Source organism: Schistocerca nitens, chromosome 3, assembly GCF_023898315.1.
Source record: "Schistocerca nitens isolate TAMUIC-IGC-003100 chromosome 3, iqSchNite1.1, whole genome shotgun sequence".
NCBI lineage: Eukaryota > Metazoa > Arthropoda > Insecta > Orthoptera > Acrididae > Schistocerca > Schistocerca nitens.
Genome location: NC_064616.1, coordinates 410,542,882 through 410,563,327, shown reverse-complemented (window position 1 = coordinate 410,563,327; position 20,446 = coordinate 410,542,882). Strand labels below are relative to the sequence as shown.

Below are 20,446 nucleotides of genomic sequence, written 5' to 3'. Positions count from 1 at the left end.
TAACAAACGTAGTCACAAGTATAAGCATCACCACTTTTCTTCCCACTTTTGTCAACAGGAATACAACTGCAATAGGAGGAACAGATTAACATGGATAAGATCGGAATGCAATTACTTACATTCTTGCTGAAGTAGTCATCTCGATATTCAGCTATACTGAGTCACAAGAAACAGCATTTCAACTACTAGCTTGACTAGGTCGGTCAGTCACCGGTCGGTTAGTTGGTCGGTTAGTTGTCGGTCAGCTTGTGCAGTGTACAATGGATATGTGCATTGGGACACAAATAAAACATTGATTGGCGACTCCATGGAGTGCTGTGTGCACAACGACCATATATGTTACACTAAAAGGGAGGTCAGCGTTGGCCATAATATTGATGTTTTATCAATATTACAGCCAAAGCTGACCTTCCTATTAAATAAAATATTTATTTCCAAAACATGGAATTTTTCTTATCTATATGATAAAGCATAATTGAAGTAACAGCTGAGGAGAAACGGCCGCAAACATTAACAGTATCATCTTCACTCTGTTTTCCAAGCATGACTTGCCATTATTGCAGGGTACTAGAATATAAAACAAAAATACTGACTATGCAATTGAACACCTATTACAGTAAACCCTCAATTATCCGTGGGTGGATTATACACTTTGCAGATTATCCTCGCCTATTTCTCCCACTATTTTGCTGCTGAAAATTTTCCTTTAACCCAGGAGTTGTTGTGAGTGAACGGTAATCTCACATTACTACAAGAGTGTAGTAAACAATGTGCTGCTTCAACACTGCAAGACCTGGACTATATTTTGTTTCAAAGTAGTGTAAGGCAATGTGAAATAGGATTGTACAGTATTCATTGTAAGTACCGAATTTTCACATATACTATAATGATTAAAGTAGAAATCATTATAAACATTAACGAATTTAATTATGATAATGTAATTAATTTTTATTTTCAAACAACCTTAACATATTATGGTGTACTTTAACTGCGCATTATCTGTTGAATTTGATTATCCATGGTCTTTAGGTCCCCAATTACTGCGGATAATCGCGCGTTTACTTTAATTCCAAAACATAAAAAAATACTTCTCCATCACAGAACTTGTTATCTTCTTGTATTACAACACTGTATGTACATTTTTGACAACATACGTTAAATATGTATTAACAAAATGTTTGACCTTTGCCAGTGAACTGAATTTTCCCCACACTACATGTTTCAGAAGATAACTTCAGGTGTGTTTAGGTGAAATATTTAGATTTTTCCCAATAATGCATAGCTGAGATACGTCATATTAACAACATATCAGTACCACAAGGCATGACACTCCATGAAACATGCTCTTTTAAAAGACCCATCATAATGTGGCCAGAAAAATAGGCCGTGGAAGGTAGCTAATACAAAGAGATAATACAAAGAGATAATACAAAGAGATAATACAAAGAGATAATACAAAGAGATCACACAAAAAGACACAACTGTGCCATTTTTTTAAATATTTAGTACTTACCTAAATTGCAAGCAGTCAGCTGGTACACCACATTTTTCAAGAAAATAGAATACTTCAGCTTTGAGTACTTTATCTTCTTCATTTATATTAAGCACAGGTATATAGTGTTTGGTTTCTTGCAACACAGCGCTAAGGCCCTGTCTTATATATGCATACACTAGTGAGCACACTGCAGAATCAACATCACAAGTTTCATTGCCCAGAACTATAGTTACTTCCTCATTTCTCTCAAAGTTTTCATGCTGGAACAAAGAAACGGGTATATTTAATGACTGTAGCACTTAATGATAGCATTTACTAATAATGGAAATGGCATTAGGGTTGGGAGGGGGGGGGGGGGGAGAGAGAGAGAGAGAGAGAGAGAGAGAGAGAGAGAGAGAGAGAGAGAGAGAGAGAGAGAGGTGTGCAGTTCCCATACATTTTATATAAAATAACCAAAAGATATCATTTTGTATTATGTAAGTTTTTCAATTCATTTTCACATGGACAACAGGATATTAGATACAAGCTTCTGATTCAACTTTTGCACATGAGTATGTGTGTCACTGCAAAGTGAACAGATATTGTATGAAAATGAGGACGGCTAGTGATAAAGTGATTCTGACACAGTTCTGATTGATATGACACAGCAGCTAGAAACATACTTTCAAAATGGCAATGACCACGCGATCACTCAATCATTATTAATATCAGCTGATAGAAGACTGTGAAAGTATCCACATGCAAGAAGGCATGTCACACCCACATCTCACTGTTAAGGAACATTGCTAGTTGCTAATGGTACTACTGACAGTATAATATATTTCTGTGGTAGTCAGGCACAGCCTATATTGGACATTGATACAAATAAGGGTCTACAGAAAACACCTAATATATATGCTCCCATGCTGACCAATGGGAATCATTTAAGAACACAGTACAAATGGGAACACTGTGAATGGACTATAAAAAAGAGTTAAAGATAACTGTATATCAGGTGAGCCACTACCCCCTCTTTCACAATGTCAATAGTTGAATCAAGAAGGCCCATTATTTCACAAGAATTGCTGCCACATACATTCAACTCCCTGTCTACCACTCAATGCATATGCTAAAGGATGAATGGTTATCGTCTTTCCTTCCATCTGTATTCCATCTAAGACTTTCCAGTACAATACAGAGTGAACAGTTTGATATGAACAGATAGCTGGTCATGTCAATAGAAAGCAATGGAGTTCCCACTCAGTTTTTGATCTAAATAACAAGTGAACTTGTTACATGCTTGTACTGCAATGTTGTGGGCATGTTTTTGCCACCATATGTTAAGTATTCTTAACATGATGGGTCCATAGTAGAACCTGTAGATTCAAAATGTTATGCATGGTATAGCACCTTAAACACAAATACTTTGAAATAAAGAAACAATGGTTGGAAATTAATATTTCAGACGTTACAAGGTCTTCAATGAGCACTGAATGTGAGGCACAATTTAAAAATGTATGTGTCATAACAAACATGTGCCTGCTACAGCAATGTTGGTCACGATACTTCAGGAAAGGGAGGAAAAATAAGTTTTTGATATGTATATAGTGAAGTTTAACAGTATTCACAGTTCATGACTGATTGACAAGCTAAGTGCATTACTCATTACAGGAACTTGCCAACATGCATTTAACGCTGTGGTGCAGCTTATTTGAAACTCGAGACAGATTAAACTGGCGTGTTGGGCTGGGTCTCAAATGTGGGACCTTTGTCTTTCACATTAAGTACTCGACCGACTGAGATACCGAAGCACAACTCACAACCCACCCTCAGAGGTTTGCCGTGAAAGGCAAAGGTTCCAGGTTCAGGGTTCGAGTCCCAGTCTGGCACACAATTTTAATCTGACAAGAAGTTTATGATGCTCTCATTGTTTGATTATAATGGAGGATTCTGTGTCACAGACAACAAGATCATTGGGTTTCATTCCTATGGGGTTATGTGAAGTCATAAGTATGAAATCCCAGTAGAAACTTCAGAGGGTCTGGTTAGTAGTGTCCTAGCTGTCTGCCTCATAGCATAAATGTTTTAACTGGTTCCCACAGCAACATGGAGCAATCAGAGCTGTTGCATATCAACCTTTATTTGCAACCCTCACCACCAGTGGCACCGCAAAATGCAAGCTGTCACCACAAGCGATGCTATGGGAAGAAGCCGCACTGGAGCGCACACTGCATCATCCAGTGGAGCCCTGCGACCTCCAACCAGCTATAACCGTGCCCCAGAGCTCTGAGAACTCATTCTCTCGTGTGCTCACTTGATGAAACTTTCACTTGACTGGTTACGGTCAGCAGACTATATTGGCTTTGACTCCGGATTATGCATGGCCTGTTACTTTCTATTTACGTAGTTCTGAACTTACATGTGATTGTATTAACTGTGTGTCTCCACCATATCAGGGAATTTCACCCAATAAATTGTGCTAATAACTGCAGATCTCAACAGCAGTGCATTGATATATTAGGCAATATGGACCTGGAATTTATGAAACACCTACCAACAGCAACAGCAGTTGACCTTACTACACCAGCAAGTAACAAGGTTGCCCTCACCAGAGACACTGCATCCTTCATTTCTGGATAGCGTTGATGACTGGGAAATATAATTACAGCATCTCAACTATCACTTCACTGGTTAAGTTAACCAATTCAGATTGAAAATGACCATTTTTTTTTTCATGGTCTTCACATAGTGTGTTGGGGTTTCACCATTAGTTGCCCCCCCCCCCCCCCCACACACACACACACACACACACACATGAAAACTCCCGATTGATTATCTTTTGCTGAGCTTAGTAACCTTTGTCAGATCATTGTGGGTGTCAATTCCATGTAGTGTATGCTAGACAGGAATTTTACAGGTACTGTAAACAGCAGTCAGAATCCTGTAAAGACTATCACTGACCTCTGGGGCCTTAGTTCTGCTTTTGTGTGCTCAGAAGAAAATGTCACACATCTTATGCTGACTGAATGATTCCTCCAAGATTAACCCAATAAGCAAGTGCATGCACAGGCTTTATGGCTTATAGATACTTCCCTTTACAAGGTATTTAAAAAAGCCTAGGCTTTCGAATTTACACAGGGAACAGACAACCAGTGGGATGCTCAGTCGGCAATGTCTGCCGTCACCACAGGTATGGCAGTAAACACTTCCCATAAGCACAGGAAATCTAATGTGTCGTCAGACCACTCATGTAAACATGCTATGCTGCACCACCGTGCTTCTCCTCAGCACAACAGGCTAGGCGCATACAAACGGGGCAGCAAGATTTCGCGCATTTCCAAACGTTCTTTCTCTCTCACAGTTCAGTTTCCAAGAATTTTCAGAGTTCTCCATCGAAACAGAACTTCAATCAGTGTCATTTATTCGCTTGCCTGGCACTCTCTCTCCCGCTGCCCACATTGATCAGCCAACTTTTTTCATGTGGAATTAAAGGCCACATTAATAGTGGGTATCAGTTACCCATCACACAGTAGCATACTCAGAATGTGGGGTCTCATTCTACTATTTCCGCCTTTGATGGATCCCGTCAATGTTCCATAAAGTAGTGTACTGTATAGAAATACTGACTCATCCATAAACTGGTAAACCTGTCGAATTGTTATTAATGCTACATGTGGCTGGTTTCAATCCCCTGTCAGGTGGATACTGGTCCATCTTCTTCCCTCAGAATGTTGGCGGTCTCTGTCAGTCAACAGATGAGGTCGGCCTGTACCCTTCACGTTTCCACTTCACTATCACATTGGAAACAGTTGACCTAGGGGTGTTTAGGAGTGTGGAAATCTCACATACAGACGCATGACACAAGTGACACCGAATCACCTGACCATGTTCTAAGTCCCTGAGCTCTGGGGAGCGCCCCATTCTGCTCTCTCATGATTTCTAATGACTACTCAGGTCGCTGATATGGAGTACCTGGCATTAGGTGGCAGCACAATGCACCTAATATGAAAAACTTATGTTTTTGGGGTGTCCGGATACTTTTGATTACATAGTGTAGCTGTGGCCAGTATGTTTTCGTTTGTATGTCCCAGTTGTAGATGTTGCATGTTTTTTTTTGTAATATGCTGCTCATTATTTGTGAATGGTGGTATTCATCATGTTGTTAACTATACTACAGTGGCTGTACAAAAATATGGTAACACTGCAAGAAATGCATTCTTGAACATAAATGTACATGTTAGCCAAGCCTGGCGGTTGAACTGTTGTACAAGAGCATGGTAAAAAGTAAAGCCTTCACATTTTTTATTCTGTTCTCAATATCAATAAAAAGTTTGTTTTATATAAAAAAACTTTTAAGGGTTTTCACATAAAAAATCTGTAGGCATTACTTTCTGGCACACTCATATTTCACCATGAATGACATATGTGGAATGTCTTCAATACAATGCCAGTGTCAGTTATGGTCAGAACACTCTTCTGTACAGTTGTCAGATCATGATGCTGGAGCTAAGTGCATTTAAACATACATGAATTGTTGATACTCATAAGGTGGGTACTTCAGTAACCAAGAAATTTGTCATCCACTAAGTCAAACCACAGACGAACGTGTGTGCTGTGTGATAATAATGGACAACAATTGAAGATGATTCTGCCAAAAAATAACAAGGTGACAGCTGCAAAAGTCACAGCAGAACTGAATGTTGCACTCATAAATCCTGTCAGCAGTAAAACAACATGAAGGGAGCTCCATAAGCAGGGAACTGCAATGAGAGCTGGAATTATAAAACCACTCATCAGCGATGCAAATACTCATAACAGGAAAACACGGTGCTGAGATCATAAAACCCGAACTATACAGAATAGGAATTGTAATCAGCATGGTTTCAGAAAACATCGTTCTTGTGCAACACAGCTAGCTCTTTATTTGCACGAAGTAATGGCCGCTATCGACAGGGGACCTCAAGTTGATTCCGTATTTCTAGGTTTCCGGAAAGCTTTTGACACCGTTCCTCACAAGCGACTTCTAATAAAGCTGCGGGCCTATGGGGTATTGTCTCAGTTGTGCGACTGGATTCATGATTTCCTGTCAGGAAGGTCGCAGTTCGTAGTAATAGACGGCAAATCATCGAGTTAAACTGAAGTGATATCAGGTGTTCCCGAGGGAAGCGTCCTGGGACCTCTGCTGTTCCTGATCTATATAAATGACCTGAGCAGTTCTCTTAGGTTGTTCGCAGATGATGCTGTAATTTACCGTCTAGTAAGGTCATCCGAAGACCAGTATCAGTTGCAAAGAGATTTAGAAAAGATTGCTGTATGGTGTGGCAGGTGGCAGTTGACGCTAAATAACAAAAAGTGTGAGGTGATCCACATGAGTTCCAAAAGAAATCTGTTGGAATTTGATTACTCGATAAATAGTACAATTCTCAAGGCTGTCAATTCAACTAAGTACCTGGGTGTTAAAATTACGAAAAACTTCAGTTGGAAAGACCACATAGATAATATTCTGGGGAAGGCGAGCCAAAGGTTGCGTTTCATTGGCAGGACACTTAGAAGATGCAACAAGTCCACTAAAGAGACAGCTTACACTACACTCGTTAGTCCTCTGTTAGAATATTGCTGCACGGTGTGGGATCCTTACAAGGTGGGATTGACGGAGGACATTGAAAGGTTGCAAAAAAGGGCAGCTCGTTTTGTATTATCACGTAGTAGGGGAGAGAGTGTGGCAGATATGATACGCGAATTGGGATGGAAGTCATTACAGCAAAGACGTTTTTCGTCGCGGCGAGATCTATTTACAAAATTTCAGTCACCAACTTTCTCTTCCGAATGCGAAAATATTTTGTTGAGCCCAACCTACATAGGTAGGAATGATCATCAAAATAAAATAAGAGAAATCAGAGCTCGAACAGAAAGGTTTAGGTGTTCGTTTTTCCCACACGCTGTTCGGGAATGGAATGGTAGAGAGATAGTATGATTGTGGTTCGATGAACCCTCTGCCAAGCACTTGAATGTGAATTGCAGAGTAGTCATGTAGATGTAGAATGTCATTTGGTCAACTCTATGAATAGGGGACAACTGCTTCCTATTGATACTGCAAAACCAGTGCAAATAAGAGTTAACATTTGCTCAGATAGCCATGTGTGTTAAAGCGCCGCTTCTGGGACAGGGTAATGTGCTAACTCTGGATCGAACGGGCCTGGCGGATTGACAAGGATTGATGTACCAGTCCTCCTGGATGAGGTTTTTAGACGATATGTGAAAACGGGGCTAGTACCAAAGTGCCACTGCAGTTAGATGATTTCACAAATTCGGAAAACTTTCACATGCTGTTACATGAATAGACAGTTGGGGTACACACACTCCATCCCAGGGAGTAACAATGTTGTGACAGGAAAGGCACCCGCCACCCTTTGAATCAACCATATCAAATCCATTAATTACTATGATGACCCTGTACTGATGCGACTCATTTCACACTGTTACCAACTTCTGGCCAAGTTTACATCCCAAGAGTGAAAGATTGTTATTGGTGGGAGGGGAGTATGGTGACGATTTTGGCTGCCATAGCCATACTGCAATATTTCATGGGCCCTATGAATACAGGTTACTGCAAAGGATTATGTGAACATTTTAGCAGATCAGGTTCATCACATTCTACAATGTTTGTTCTCCAAAACGACATGACCCCTGTTCAAACAGCTCACATCATCCAAGACTGGTTTTGCAAGCATGAGGATGAATTGTTGCTTCTCCCCTGGCCACCACCGTCTCCAACTCTCAAATTATTGAGCCTTTGTGGTCTACTTTGTAGAGAAGGGTGTGTTATCACCATCTACCTCCATCGTTACTTGAACTTGCCACTATTTTGCAGGAGAATGGTGTAAGAGTCCCTTGAAACCCATAAAGGATCTGTATTTATCCATTCTCAGATGATGGAAAGCAGTTTTGAATGTCAATGGTTTTCCTACACTGTAATAGGCATGGTAATATATTGTATTTGTGGTGTTTACGTATCTTTGTCCATCACTGTAGGTCAGGCAGAGATGGTAATCCACTGAGAAGAATGATGCTATGCATGTATAGAAATTTTTTGTGCAAGGGTGTGGTGACAGACTGAACTGTATCATAGCCTGAATTCTCAGTTAAATTGGAAGTTGATAGCTAAGTTGTGAGTTGATGCAGCCAATGAATGCAGAAGGGCACTTTTTTTATACACGCTGTGTGTTCTATACTTACACTTATATCACTGACCATAACCACTGTTTTCCTGCAGCACTAAGATATTTTCAAGTTTTTAATATGTTTTAAGTTGTTAATAACAAGAACATTCATGTCCCAAATTCCTATATTTCTGTGAAAGTCCTGTTAGTTTGCACTATTTTACAAGAGCTACTTCTTTTAAGGTTTAAATGGTGTGAAATGGAAACCACAGAGAAAATAAAAAATACTTTATTTGCAACATTTAACTACACCTTCCAGCTATTTCTCGATCGAGTCACTGATTCTCTGTTCTGGTCTGTAGCTCTATATATGTGCCAAAATGTTGTCCTCATAGCAAGCAGTTCATGTGAGCAAACAGATGAAAATTGGACGAATCCTACTCTGGGGTGTATGGTGGGTTATCAAACACCTCCCATCGAAAACGCTGCAGGAGCATCTTTGTTGAAGCTGCAATGTGCAGCTGAGCATTGCCAGGAAAAAAAAAAGAACAATGCCTGATGACAACATTCCTCTTCACTTGTTCTGAATTGCTCTTCACAGATGATTTTCTGGAATTGCCTCATCCCCTCGCTGAAGGAGTTCATCGGTTGACACTCACTTCCTTCCCTGACAGGCCTCATGATGAATGTTTGTACATTCTACTGCAAAGTCATGCACCATTGTCACATATTCCCGTCATGCATGACTGTTACACCATATGAGCTGCACGAAAACAGGAATGTCTCAGCATGAAGAAATATAATGACAGCATGCACGTCTCACTTGGTGGGAGGCACTATCATTCTATACACCTTTCTGTGCTCACTGTGCACTCAGAACTGAAAAGAACTAAGTGACATGATCGACAGACATATTAAAGACACTGCCCAACATATCTAGACAAAGATTGACTTGGTGATCTGTGGGTGGGTGTACACATCCCTTGTAAGGTGCAACAACACAGTAATCAGACCACAAGCATTAAACACATTGGAAACCTTGATTATTAGAGGCAGTTCAGTAACTCAAGACACAGAAATGCACGAAAGAACAACTGCATGGAAAATTTATGCCTCAGTCTGCATATCTGGATATGAGGTGAGAAAGATATCTTTATGACAACAAACTGTGGCAGTCTCCAACACTTTCAGGAAGGAACAATTTAAGTTCTATAGCCACATCCTTTGAATGGATGATGACAGGCTGACCAAAATATTTCTATCTTGGCATCTCAGTGACAGTTAAGAACTACTGGCTGCTTGAAACTGAAAAAGTTCGTCAAATAACTGGCATCACAAATGACATGTAACACAACAGATTTGCATCCAAAATAACTGGCATCACATATGACATGTAACATAACAGATCTGCATCCAAGACATTTGTCAAGAAACACACACTCAGAAGTGGGACCAGAGAAATGTCAACTGAAGAATGGATGTGATTTTGGCGGGAGAAAAAGAAGAAGAAGAAAGCAAACGCATCAGCTAAATAAGTTCAGTTGCATTCCTCAGTTGAACATAAACATGTGAAACAATAAAAATGACGCAATGGAACTTGGATCAGGTTATATATGGTGTGTTCAAAATGTAACAGGAATTTTGGGAAATACGGAAGCGTCCGATCCCGCCCGTCTGCTTTGACCCATGACGTCACAAATATGGCGGAAACAAAAACACACACACACACACTTTCCACAAGAAGCCTAATGACACTAACGGGACAAGCGCGGGAAATGGGGTGTTTTGGGTGGGGGGCAAACTAAAAGTAAACAAATTTAGATGCCTTGCGTAGCTACAACGTGTAAGTGAAGACAGCCATGCATGAATACCCACCCACCTCCCCAGGGGTCGTAACCTCTGCAACCCATAGAAGATAAAGATGCTTCAGTAACTGATTAGTGTTTTTTGTCTTTTAAAAAAAAAAAAAAGTCTCACGGGATAGAACGAACAGATCAGAAAGATAAATATAATAAACTAAAACACAAATTGGAGGAAACAGATAATTAAAATAAGTAATAAGTGTTTTTAAATTTAAAAAAAAAAAAAATCTTACGAGATAGAACGAACAGATCAGAAAAGTAAATAAAATAAGATAAAACAGAACTGGAGACAGCCACACTCAAACCAAACTCCGCGCTGTCATGACGTCACACACGACAACACCCTTACGTCACGGGTCAAAGCCGACGCGTGGGATCGGACGCTTCTGTCGACCCGAATTTTGTAATTCTGTGTAATTTACTGGTCCAGTCTGAGCAATTTTTTGTTCTTGTATATGTAAACATGGCTAAAAAGTATATGTAAAGTGTTAGCCACACTGTTCTGTTGTCAACTGTCGTAAATGTTACTTGTGTTTCAGTAGCACTGAAAATTATTTATTCTGTATAAAACGGATTAGAGTATTTGAATTAAAAATTGCTGTAAGAACAGAATAAAGTACAGCAAACCTTTCAATTTAATCTAGACCCTCAAGGTAAACTATTGCCAGTCAAACAATTCCCAGAAGTTTCATCACCAGAAGTTGGCTTGCCATGGGAGAGGTGTTTGCATGTAGTTCCTGAGCACTACACTGTGCACCACAATCTTCAGTCAGACAGAAACTGATGAATACATAAAATGACAAATATGTTAACTGTAGAGCTGCTCGGAAGTTCAATTCTGAAAGGAGGAGGAGGAGGAGGAGGAGGAGGAGGAGGAGGAGGAGGAGGAGATCAGTGTTTAGCGTCCTGTCGAAAATGAGGTCATTAGAGACAGAGCATAAGCTTGGATTAGGGAAGGATCGGGAAGGAAATCGGCTGTACCCTTTCAAAGGAACCATCCCGGCATTTGCCTGAAGCGATTTAGGGAAATCACAGAAAACCTAAATCCAAATGGCCACATGCAGGTTCTAACCATCGGCCTCCCAAATGTGAGTCCAGTGTGCTAACCACTGCACCACTTCACTCAGCTCAATTCTAAAAGAATGCCAAAATTGTCTGACACTATTGAGAGGTTAGTGTCCAATCTTTCATGTGCTTTCTATGATACATTTAGGAAATGTAGCGTCATCTTCAAACAATGAAGCATCACTGACAACTGAAAAATGTAATAGGTTGTTAGTACACTCTATACTGTAGAACATTAGAAAAAGGGATTAACTGAAGTCTTCAACACTGTTTCACTGACTCTGATCCAAACTGCCACCTTTCAATCTAATCTTGGTCTCAGACTGCACTGCAGATCAGCATATCAACACAACTAAGATTTAGTTCTCACTTTTGTTAGCTTCACCAACGCGCAAACCAAACTGTCACCTTTCAACCTGATCTATACAATGGGCTACACTACAGATCAGTCTGTCACCATAATGTGCATCCCAAAAATAATACTGTCAGTGTTCTGTTCTCTTCTCATTTGCATATGTATGGTGTAACATGCCACATAATCCTTACAGCACAGGACGAAGCCAAGATCCACTACGTGTAGCTTCAGTTGACCCAGAAAAAGTGCTCGGGAAACTAAACCCACTAAGAAACAGTATTTTCCCCCATATTTAACTATTTTGACAATTGTTCTCAAGAATTAAATGTAGAAACAAAAGTCTGACTTTTAGCTACATCATTCTGTCACACGATTGTCACAGCACTTACGAGTGTGCAACAGCAATTTATTCACCGATGTTCATCACACCTTATTGTGTTCAGTTATAGTAACACTTTTAAGTGTAACGCGTCAACTAAATGGATATTTACACCAACAAGATTTTGTATTAGTGTGTGATAATGTTGCCCACACCTCCCCACACCACATCCTCCTCCTCTTCAAAACGTTGCCTGTAGTGACAAAATGACCTGTAGCATAGCCACCAAGTGAGGCAGTGCAGTGGTTAGCACACTGGACTCTCATTCGGGAGGACAGCAGTTCAAAATCACATCCGGCCAGCCAGATTTAAGTTTACTGTGATTTTCCTAATTTGCTCCAGGTAAATGCCGGGATGTTTCCTTAGAAAGGGCACACCGATTTCCTTCTCCATCTTCAAGAGAATCAGAGCTTTTTCTCCATCTCCAATAACCTCGATATCAACGGAATGTTAGACCCAAACTTCCTTGTGATATAGCTCAAGGTCTAGGTTAGGTTGGAAGGAAAAAACGTGGTGCCGAGTAGTAAAAAAAATTGTGGTAATAATTTCGTATATGGCTTAGCATGGGTCCTACATCCACTTAAATATTTAACACATTTTTGTTGTCAATAACAAACTGCAAGGTAAATACCAAAAAGGCGTGCACACAATAGAATTTGGGTGTATATCATAAAACATATATTATGTGTCAACAATGAAGTCTGCAAATGGTGGAGGAGTGGCAAGAGCTACGTACCTAATTACATGTTTTATATCATTAGCAGAAGCAACTTACTTTTATCTGAGTGAATGATTTGATGCCTAAACACTTTGATTAAAAGAACCTTGTAACTCCCAACAAGAAGCAGTGTTGTCATATAATCTTATATCTTGTAATGCAGTGATGTTGCCCTTTCAGTGTGTATATGTAATGGATTGCAAAATATAATTTTCTATTTTTTTTCAAAGCCTTGCCAAATGACAAAAGAAAAAAATTATCATCACACTAAATAATTATAATGTTAATTATGCAGAAAACAATACCATAGTATGAGAAAATTCTAGAAATTTATTTATGTGACATTATAAACCGGTATCTTAAGTTCCTTGAAGACTTTGTATGTACATCTAAGACAATATAAACACAATTCCAGTCCTACAGGTACGTTCTGTCAGCCGTGTGGTCAGTGATGTTCACGTTCACATAATCAGCAATGTGCAGCCACTTCAATCAATTCAGCAGCAAAGTAAAAACTGTCAATACAATGAACGTAACACCTCTGGCATTTTATTGCAACTTTTACTAATCAGAACTGTGTGCCATGTTCGAGTCACCACTTCCGATATAGTCAAACTTATATTTCAAAGATTACTGACGTTATTACGCTATTTTGTGCTACGTACGTAAATTTTTAAATGGAGCCAGACATGTCTGAAAAATGTAAATTGTATCATTTACGACTTGTAGCCTTGTGCCCCAAAGTCACGAACATCCACCCCAACACCACACCACCTACAAATACGACCAGTTTCAAACACACCGCGCCACAATGACGTCAAACAACGCATTTACTTTACGGGTCAAAGCAGATCCGTGGTTAGCAGATCGGTGGTATGAGACGCTTCCCTTGACCCCCCTAAATTTAACTTTACGTAGGCATATCACAATCTGAAATTCTGACAGGTTAACAAGTGAACAACAATAACGTTAAACGCACGACGCGCTATGCTCGTTTACTACAACTGAATTACATAAAATTTAATTTCATTGATAATACGGAAAGATTTCGCTCATACGTTAAATTGCTCCAACGCTAACAAGTAATACATCCAAAATTCTTATTTTCTATCGCCTATTCAGTGATTTATTTTGTTACACATATTTCTCGAACTGCGCTTTCAGAAGCAACAGAGAAACAAAAGCAATTGTTTCCAAAACATAATGAAACGATACTCTATAATTAAGATAAATAAAAACTCGTACAGATAATGTTCACTATCGGATATAGCCAAATCTGCTCACCACTCCTCTTATTCAGAGCCAGGTATTTTTTATTTATTTAGCATCCTTGTGTCTCAGTATCATAAAATGATATAGGATTGTCGCACCTTACATAGGTAATATGGCATGAAACAATACACACAACATACATAATATACTAAATCATAAAAATAAATGAATACAATTCTTCCAACTAGCACTTCAGGTCACTACGATGAACGAAAAAAGCTGCCCTATTTGGAATGCTGATGATTTAAATAAAATATTTATCTAATGTAAGAGCTTACTGCCGCGTTTTTTAGGTACTGCCATTCCATTTTTTCTACTATGTGTACATAAATATGTATGCAAGACGTCGTCTACATCCAAGTTACCGCCAAAATTGTTGTTAGCTTAGTTGCAAGGCATTTACTATCAAAGACATCAGACTCTCTCGATTCGTAAACTCATAACGATCTTCCTGCGCAGACATATACGCAAAAGTCGGTGCATGTTGTCAATTTGGTATGTACCCACTACACAAGTTCCAATATACTGTTCGCCCGCTATCTGCCGTGTAGAAAAAAATTCAGTGGCATTACAGTTTATTTCATTTATATGATATGCTAAAAGCCAGTCTCGAACATGAGTCTAGTTTAAAGCCAGCCAAGCAGAAGCTTATCACTGAATGAATCAGCTAATAGCGTTAGACACAGTCCAAGGGCGACGTACAGATAAGAGAGAAATGTTGGAATATATTGAAAATTTTTATAATAACCTGCACAATAAAGTTCATACTGATATCTTAATGCTAGATGACTGGATGCCTCGGTTTCTCAAATACCAGAAATACTTCCCTCGGAAGTCAAACATAGTAATCATAGTACCCAAGAAAGGAAGAACAAAAGATATAAAGAACTCTCAGCCTCCTGTCCCTAGTGTACAAATTTTTTACTAGAATTTTGACTACGAGATAGAGCACTACACTTAATCTGGCCCAATCCATTGAGCAAGCTAGCTTCCACCTTGGGTTCAGTACAACCGATCATATCCTCACTCTACACCAAAACTGTTAGTAGAACAAATGAGCACCATCTACCTTTTTGTCTTCCCTTCATGAATTTCGAAAAGGCATTCGATTCAATCAGTCACCCAGCTGTGTTTGAGACTCTAACAGCAAGGAATAGAAAAGATCTATATTACAGTTTTATACAACATATACGAAACGTCAACAGCGTTTGTAAATTTACTTGAAGAAACCAATGATTTTTCAGTAGAAAAAGGAGGTTCTGTACTTCCAGAAATCCTCGAAAAAGAGACGAAAAACAAAGGGAATCGAAATTCCAGGAAAGAGATTAAACAACTTGAGGATCGCTCATGATTTTGTTCTATTTGCAGATAGTACAGAAGAACTTCAAAAACTGGTTAGTGAACTTGCGTAAGTCTGCTCTGAAGCTGGCCTAAAAATGAATTATAATAGAACCAATTTCATGATGAATAAATGGACACACGAGGGCAGTATATGTGTTGGAAGTATGCAACATCAAAGAATCACAGAATATGTCTATCTGAGTCAGCTACTAAATATGAAAGATGATCTAAAACCAGAAAAATTTCTTCGTATTAAATCAGACTGGCAAGCTTATGGTAGATACTCCTCGGTTTTGAAGTCCAAGATGTCGGTCAAGCTGAAGAAGACAGTCTTTGACGAATGCATACTGCCACTAATGATTGTGAGATATGGACATTAAATGAGTTGTCAGAAAACGAACAGTAGTCCAAAGAGGAATTGAAACATGAATGTTGGGGTACACAGAGAAAGACAGAAAGAAAGCATCTGATATCCGACAGATAACAAACGTCAGTGACATAAAGGAAAGAGTGAATACCTTGAAATGGCAGTGGCCTGGTCATGTCGGCAAAGCATAGATGGCTGGTGGTCTAGACAGGTACTAGATTGTAACCCAGTTTAACAAGAAAGAAAAACTAAGAGGAAAACCTCCAGACAGATTGGACAGAGACTTAAAGAAGACATCTGGAGTGAACTGGCAACAGAAAGTTCAAGATCCCAGAAATAGAAGAACTACAGGGATCCTACATTATGCGCCAACTCCAAGAGGCCACAGCACTGAGTGACCAAACTGGCTGATGATGATGATGATGATGATGATGACTGTGATAATGATGATGATGATGATCCAGCAATGGACGAAATTCTATTTCACAGTACTCGAGTCGCCATTGTTCCAAATCCTTGTCAGTGTCTTCTAGAACCTCATTGACACTATCCTGGAATTCTGTGGTGTAATATCCACGCTTCTGACAGGCAGTTATATTAATGCGACTGGACCATGTGCTGCTTTGTAATGTTGCGACATTTTAAATCCAAGCTTCTACCACGAGGGTCTAAGTGCTGACTTTGCAAAACGCTGATACCCCCAGTACTTACTTATGGCTCAGAAACATGGACAATTACAAAGCAGGGTGAAAACAAACTGAGATAATATGAATGAAGTATATTGAGGAGGGCGTTTTGGACCTGTATATGAAAATGGGAGCTGGAGAAGTCGAAGGAATGACGAACATTATGACTGCTATAAAGAGGATGATGTGATCAAGTTCATAAAGTTGTGTAGACTTAGATGGGCTGGACATGTAATGTGAGTTGATGAGACAGATCCGAAAAGGAAAGCCTGCTGCGGTTAACCTGGAGGAGGATGAGCAATAGGATGACATAGGTTGAGGTGCAGCGACGAGGTTAGAGAGGATGCTGCCCAAGTCGGTTGCCATAACTGGAGGTCCACGGTGAATTCCAGAGAGGAATGACAGAAAATTATTGAGAATGCCAAGTTCCACCCAGGGATGTAGTGCAAATGGAAGAAGAAGAAAAGACTGTGTGTGTTACCTGATCTCCCTTCATCTTACTCCTATTTTTTGCAGATTTTCGAACATCTTGTAGCATTTGAAACTGCCAATTGCTTTTTCTAGTTCAACAAATGCTATAAAGATGTCTTGCTTTTTCTTAAGTCTTACTCCATTATCAACTGCAATGTCAGAGCTTTCCACCAGATGCCTACGCCTTTCTGAGAGCTAAACTAATCGTCACAGAACAGACCCTAAATTTCCTTTCCCATTCTTCTGTATATTATATTTGTCAGCTAGTTGGATGCATGCTCTTCTCAGCTGATAATGCGATAGCTGTAGCCCTTTTCTGCTTTCGCTATTTTTGGGTTTGTGTGAATGGTATTTTGTCCAAAAGCCTGATAGTATGTCTTCAGTCTCACACATTCTATACACCAACTGGAACAGTTGTTTAGTTACCACTTACCCAATGATTTCAGAAATCCACAGGAATGATATCTATCCTTTCAGCCTTATTTGATCATAAGTCTTTCAAAGCTCTGACCCTAATAATAGATCCCCCACGTTTTCCAAACCAGCTCCCATTTCTGCTACTATGACATCATTAGACAAGTCTTATTCCTCATAGAGGCGTTCAGTGCACTCTTTCCACAAAACCATTTCTTCATCAGCGTTTCACATGGGAATTCCCATTGTACTTTAAATGTTGACACCTTCGCTTTTTAATTTCACCAATGGTTATTTTGACTTTTCTGTAGGCTGAATCATTCCTTCCAATGACCATTTCTTCTTCAATTTTTTCATATTTTTCCTGCAGCCACATCATCTAGGTTTCCCTGCATTTCCTGCCCACACTATGTCATCAAAAGTATACGGACACCTGGTGGAAAATGACTTACAAGTTCGTGGCGCCCTCCATCGGTAATACTGGAATTCAATAGCCTTGATGACAGCTTATGTTCTTGCAGGCATGCATTCAATCAGATGCAGGAAGGTTTCTTGGGAAATGGCAGTCCATTCTTTACGGAGTGCTACACTGAGTAGAGGTATCAATGTCGGTCAGTGAGGCCTGGCACGAGCTTCAGGTCAGGACTCTGTGCAGGCCAGTCCTTTACAGGAATGTTATTGTCGTGTAACCTGTGAGGTAATGGGCCAGTTGTGGCACCCTGGAAATACTATATGTTCAGAGTTGGAGTGGCGGCACAGGATGTCAAAGCCGCGACCCAGCAGCAAACATGTGGTGCCGAACGCTAGCCGAATGAGAGGGGTAGTCCCAGTGCATGCTCCAGCTGCGTGGCTGGGAATTCCGCTGTGATGAGGATGGTGCTTTGTGTCGATGAAGGAGATGTCTATGCCGGGAGTGCCAAAGATGGCGGACTTAGTGAAACCATAATGGCAAACATTTCGCAGTTCGCATAGAAATTAATAGTAGCCAGATGAATCATGATATCTCAAAAGGAAACATATACATTACTATTATTTGCACAATGATTCTGATGGTGTAATCAGATTTTCAATATCTTTATTAGTTTAAAGTTTAGTATCTGATGGTAAATTATACAAGTAACACCCTGCAACGAATTTCCAAAATTTAAACGCTTTATCCGATTTCGTCGATCGATGTGTCTTTAGAAAGCTATTAGTGTAAACCTAAATTGGTATAAATTACAGGCATGTAACTTGAATAGTACATGAGTTATTGGAGGTCAAAGTGGCTGATTACTATCTATCGCGTCTGGCCATAAGTACTCCACAGTCACACGAAAAAACGGTAGCAGTTGCTTATAGATATATTTATTCATCTATGTCTTTGTTTATATCCGATATATACTATTAATGAAGAAATTGGTTAAAACTTTACTGTGCGTTAGAAAGCACAGAGACATTAGGCTACTGGCCTACCTTTCGTTGCTATTCCTTTGATATATGTTCATTTAATTTGTTTATGTATATAATAATGTGTGTTAGAGCGTGTTTATGGTCCAGCTGTAGGAATATTTATATAATTTCAAGTTGTTTCAATGTAAATCCAGTACTTCGAATATGTTTCATTACTTTTGTGTGGGTGCGTTGGCATGAAGATATGGCGCGAGCGCTCTAGCCAATCACAGCGCTCGTGAATGGGGAGACTGGATGGAAAGGAGTTTGGATCAAGAGTTGAGGGGAGTACGGTGCGGGACGCGACGGACGCACGGTTGCAGGAGAGACTTGGAGTGTGGAGCTGTTTGCGGTTGGTCACGGCAGATAGAAAAACTATAGAGTGCCGACTTGTGCATTTGTGAGATTTCCGTGGCTTCTATAGTGGAGACGTAGTGTGCATTTAGAAGTGAATATCTAGCGAACTATGTTGTCGTTCATATCTAATTATGTGTAGTAGGAATCTATTGTTTCCCTGTTATTTAACTCATATTTTATTTAATTGCTGGACCATCGAAACCAATAAGTGTTTTGCAGAAATATACCACATTCTCACAAGTACTTCTACTATCGTACACATCATTTAAAGTCATTAAGATAGTACCTGCAGAATTTACTTAATTGCAATCTTTTGTTTATAAATTTATATGTTACTTTCATAATTCGCAATTGCGAAGTGATAGAAACCTTCAACCATTCGATTAATGAGTGTATTCTTATCATATACTGTAGACTCAGCAATAATTGGCCTCTAATGCGGAACTACGTATCCCAGCCCCTAGACAATGAAACCAGCCAAAAATTTTAATATTTCAACTCTGAGTCGGAGGGTGCATAGTAATTTGAAAGCCAGCAAACCAGTCCGCCACAGGCCATGCATTATGATCTGGTGCTCGATCGCATTGAAAGATGCAATCGCCATCCCCAAATTGCTCTTCAACAGTGCGAAGCAAGAAGGTGCTTAAAACATCAATGTAGGCCTGTGCTGTGATAGTGCCACACAAAACAACAAGGGGTGCAAGCCCCCTCAATGAAAAACACGATAACACTATAACAAAACCGCCTCCGAATTTTACTGTTGGCTCTACACACGCTGGCAGATGACGTTCACCTGGCATTCGCCACAACCACACCCTGCAATCGGATCGTCACATTGTGTACCGTGATTCGTCACTCCATACAACGTTTTTCCACTGTTCAATCGTCCAGTGTTTATGCTAATTACTCCAAGAGAGGTGTCGTTTGACATTGACCGGCGTGATGTGTGGCTTATGAGCAGTCGCTCGACCATGAAATCCAAGTTTTCTCACCTCCTGCCTAACTGTGATAGTACTTGCAGTGGATCCTGACGCAGTGTGATGGTCTGGATAGATGTCTGCCTATTACACATTACGACCCTCTTCAACTTTCGG

At 39.8% G+C, this 20,446-nt stretch overlaps 1 protein-coding gene across 2 annotated transcripts in view; it reads right to left on the bottom strand.

Moving 5' to 3' along the window:
* Nucleotides 1-14,669, bottom strand: part of LOC126248354 (exopolyphosphatase PRUNE1-like) — a 171,059-nt gene extending 156,390 nt beyond the window's left edge. The window contains exons 1-2 of one of the 2 annotated variants that reach the window (XM_049949269.1): nucleotides 14,564-14,669; nucleotides 1,514-1,755 (exon numbers count right to left, since the gene is read on the bottom strand). In XM_049949269.1, the coding sequence (XP_049805226.1) occupies nucleotides 1,514-1,755; nucleotides 14,564-14,593 (272 nt within the window). In that variant the 5' untranslated portion in view covers nucleotides 14,594-14,669. Of the gene's footprint in view, nucleotides 1-1,513; nucleotides 1,756-13,678; nucleotides 13,771-14,563 lie in introns of those variants that run through there. The other variant, XM_049949268.1, reaches the window with a different exon arrangement.
* Between the last annotated feature and the right edge of the window lie 5,777 nt (nucleotides 14,670-20,446).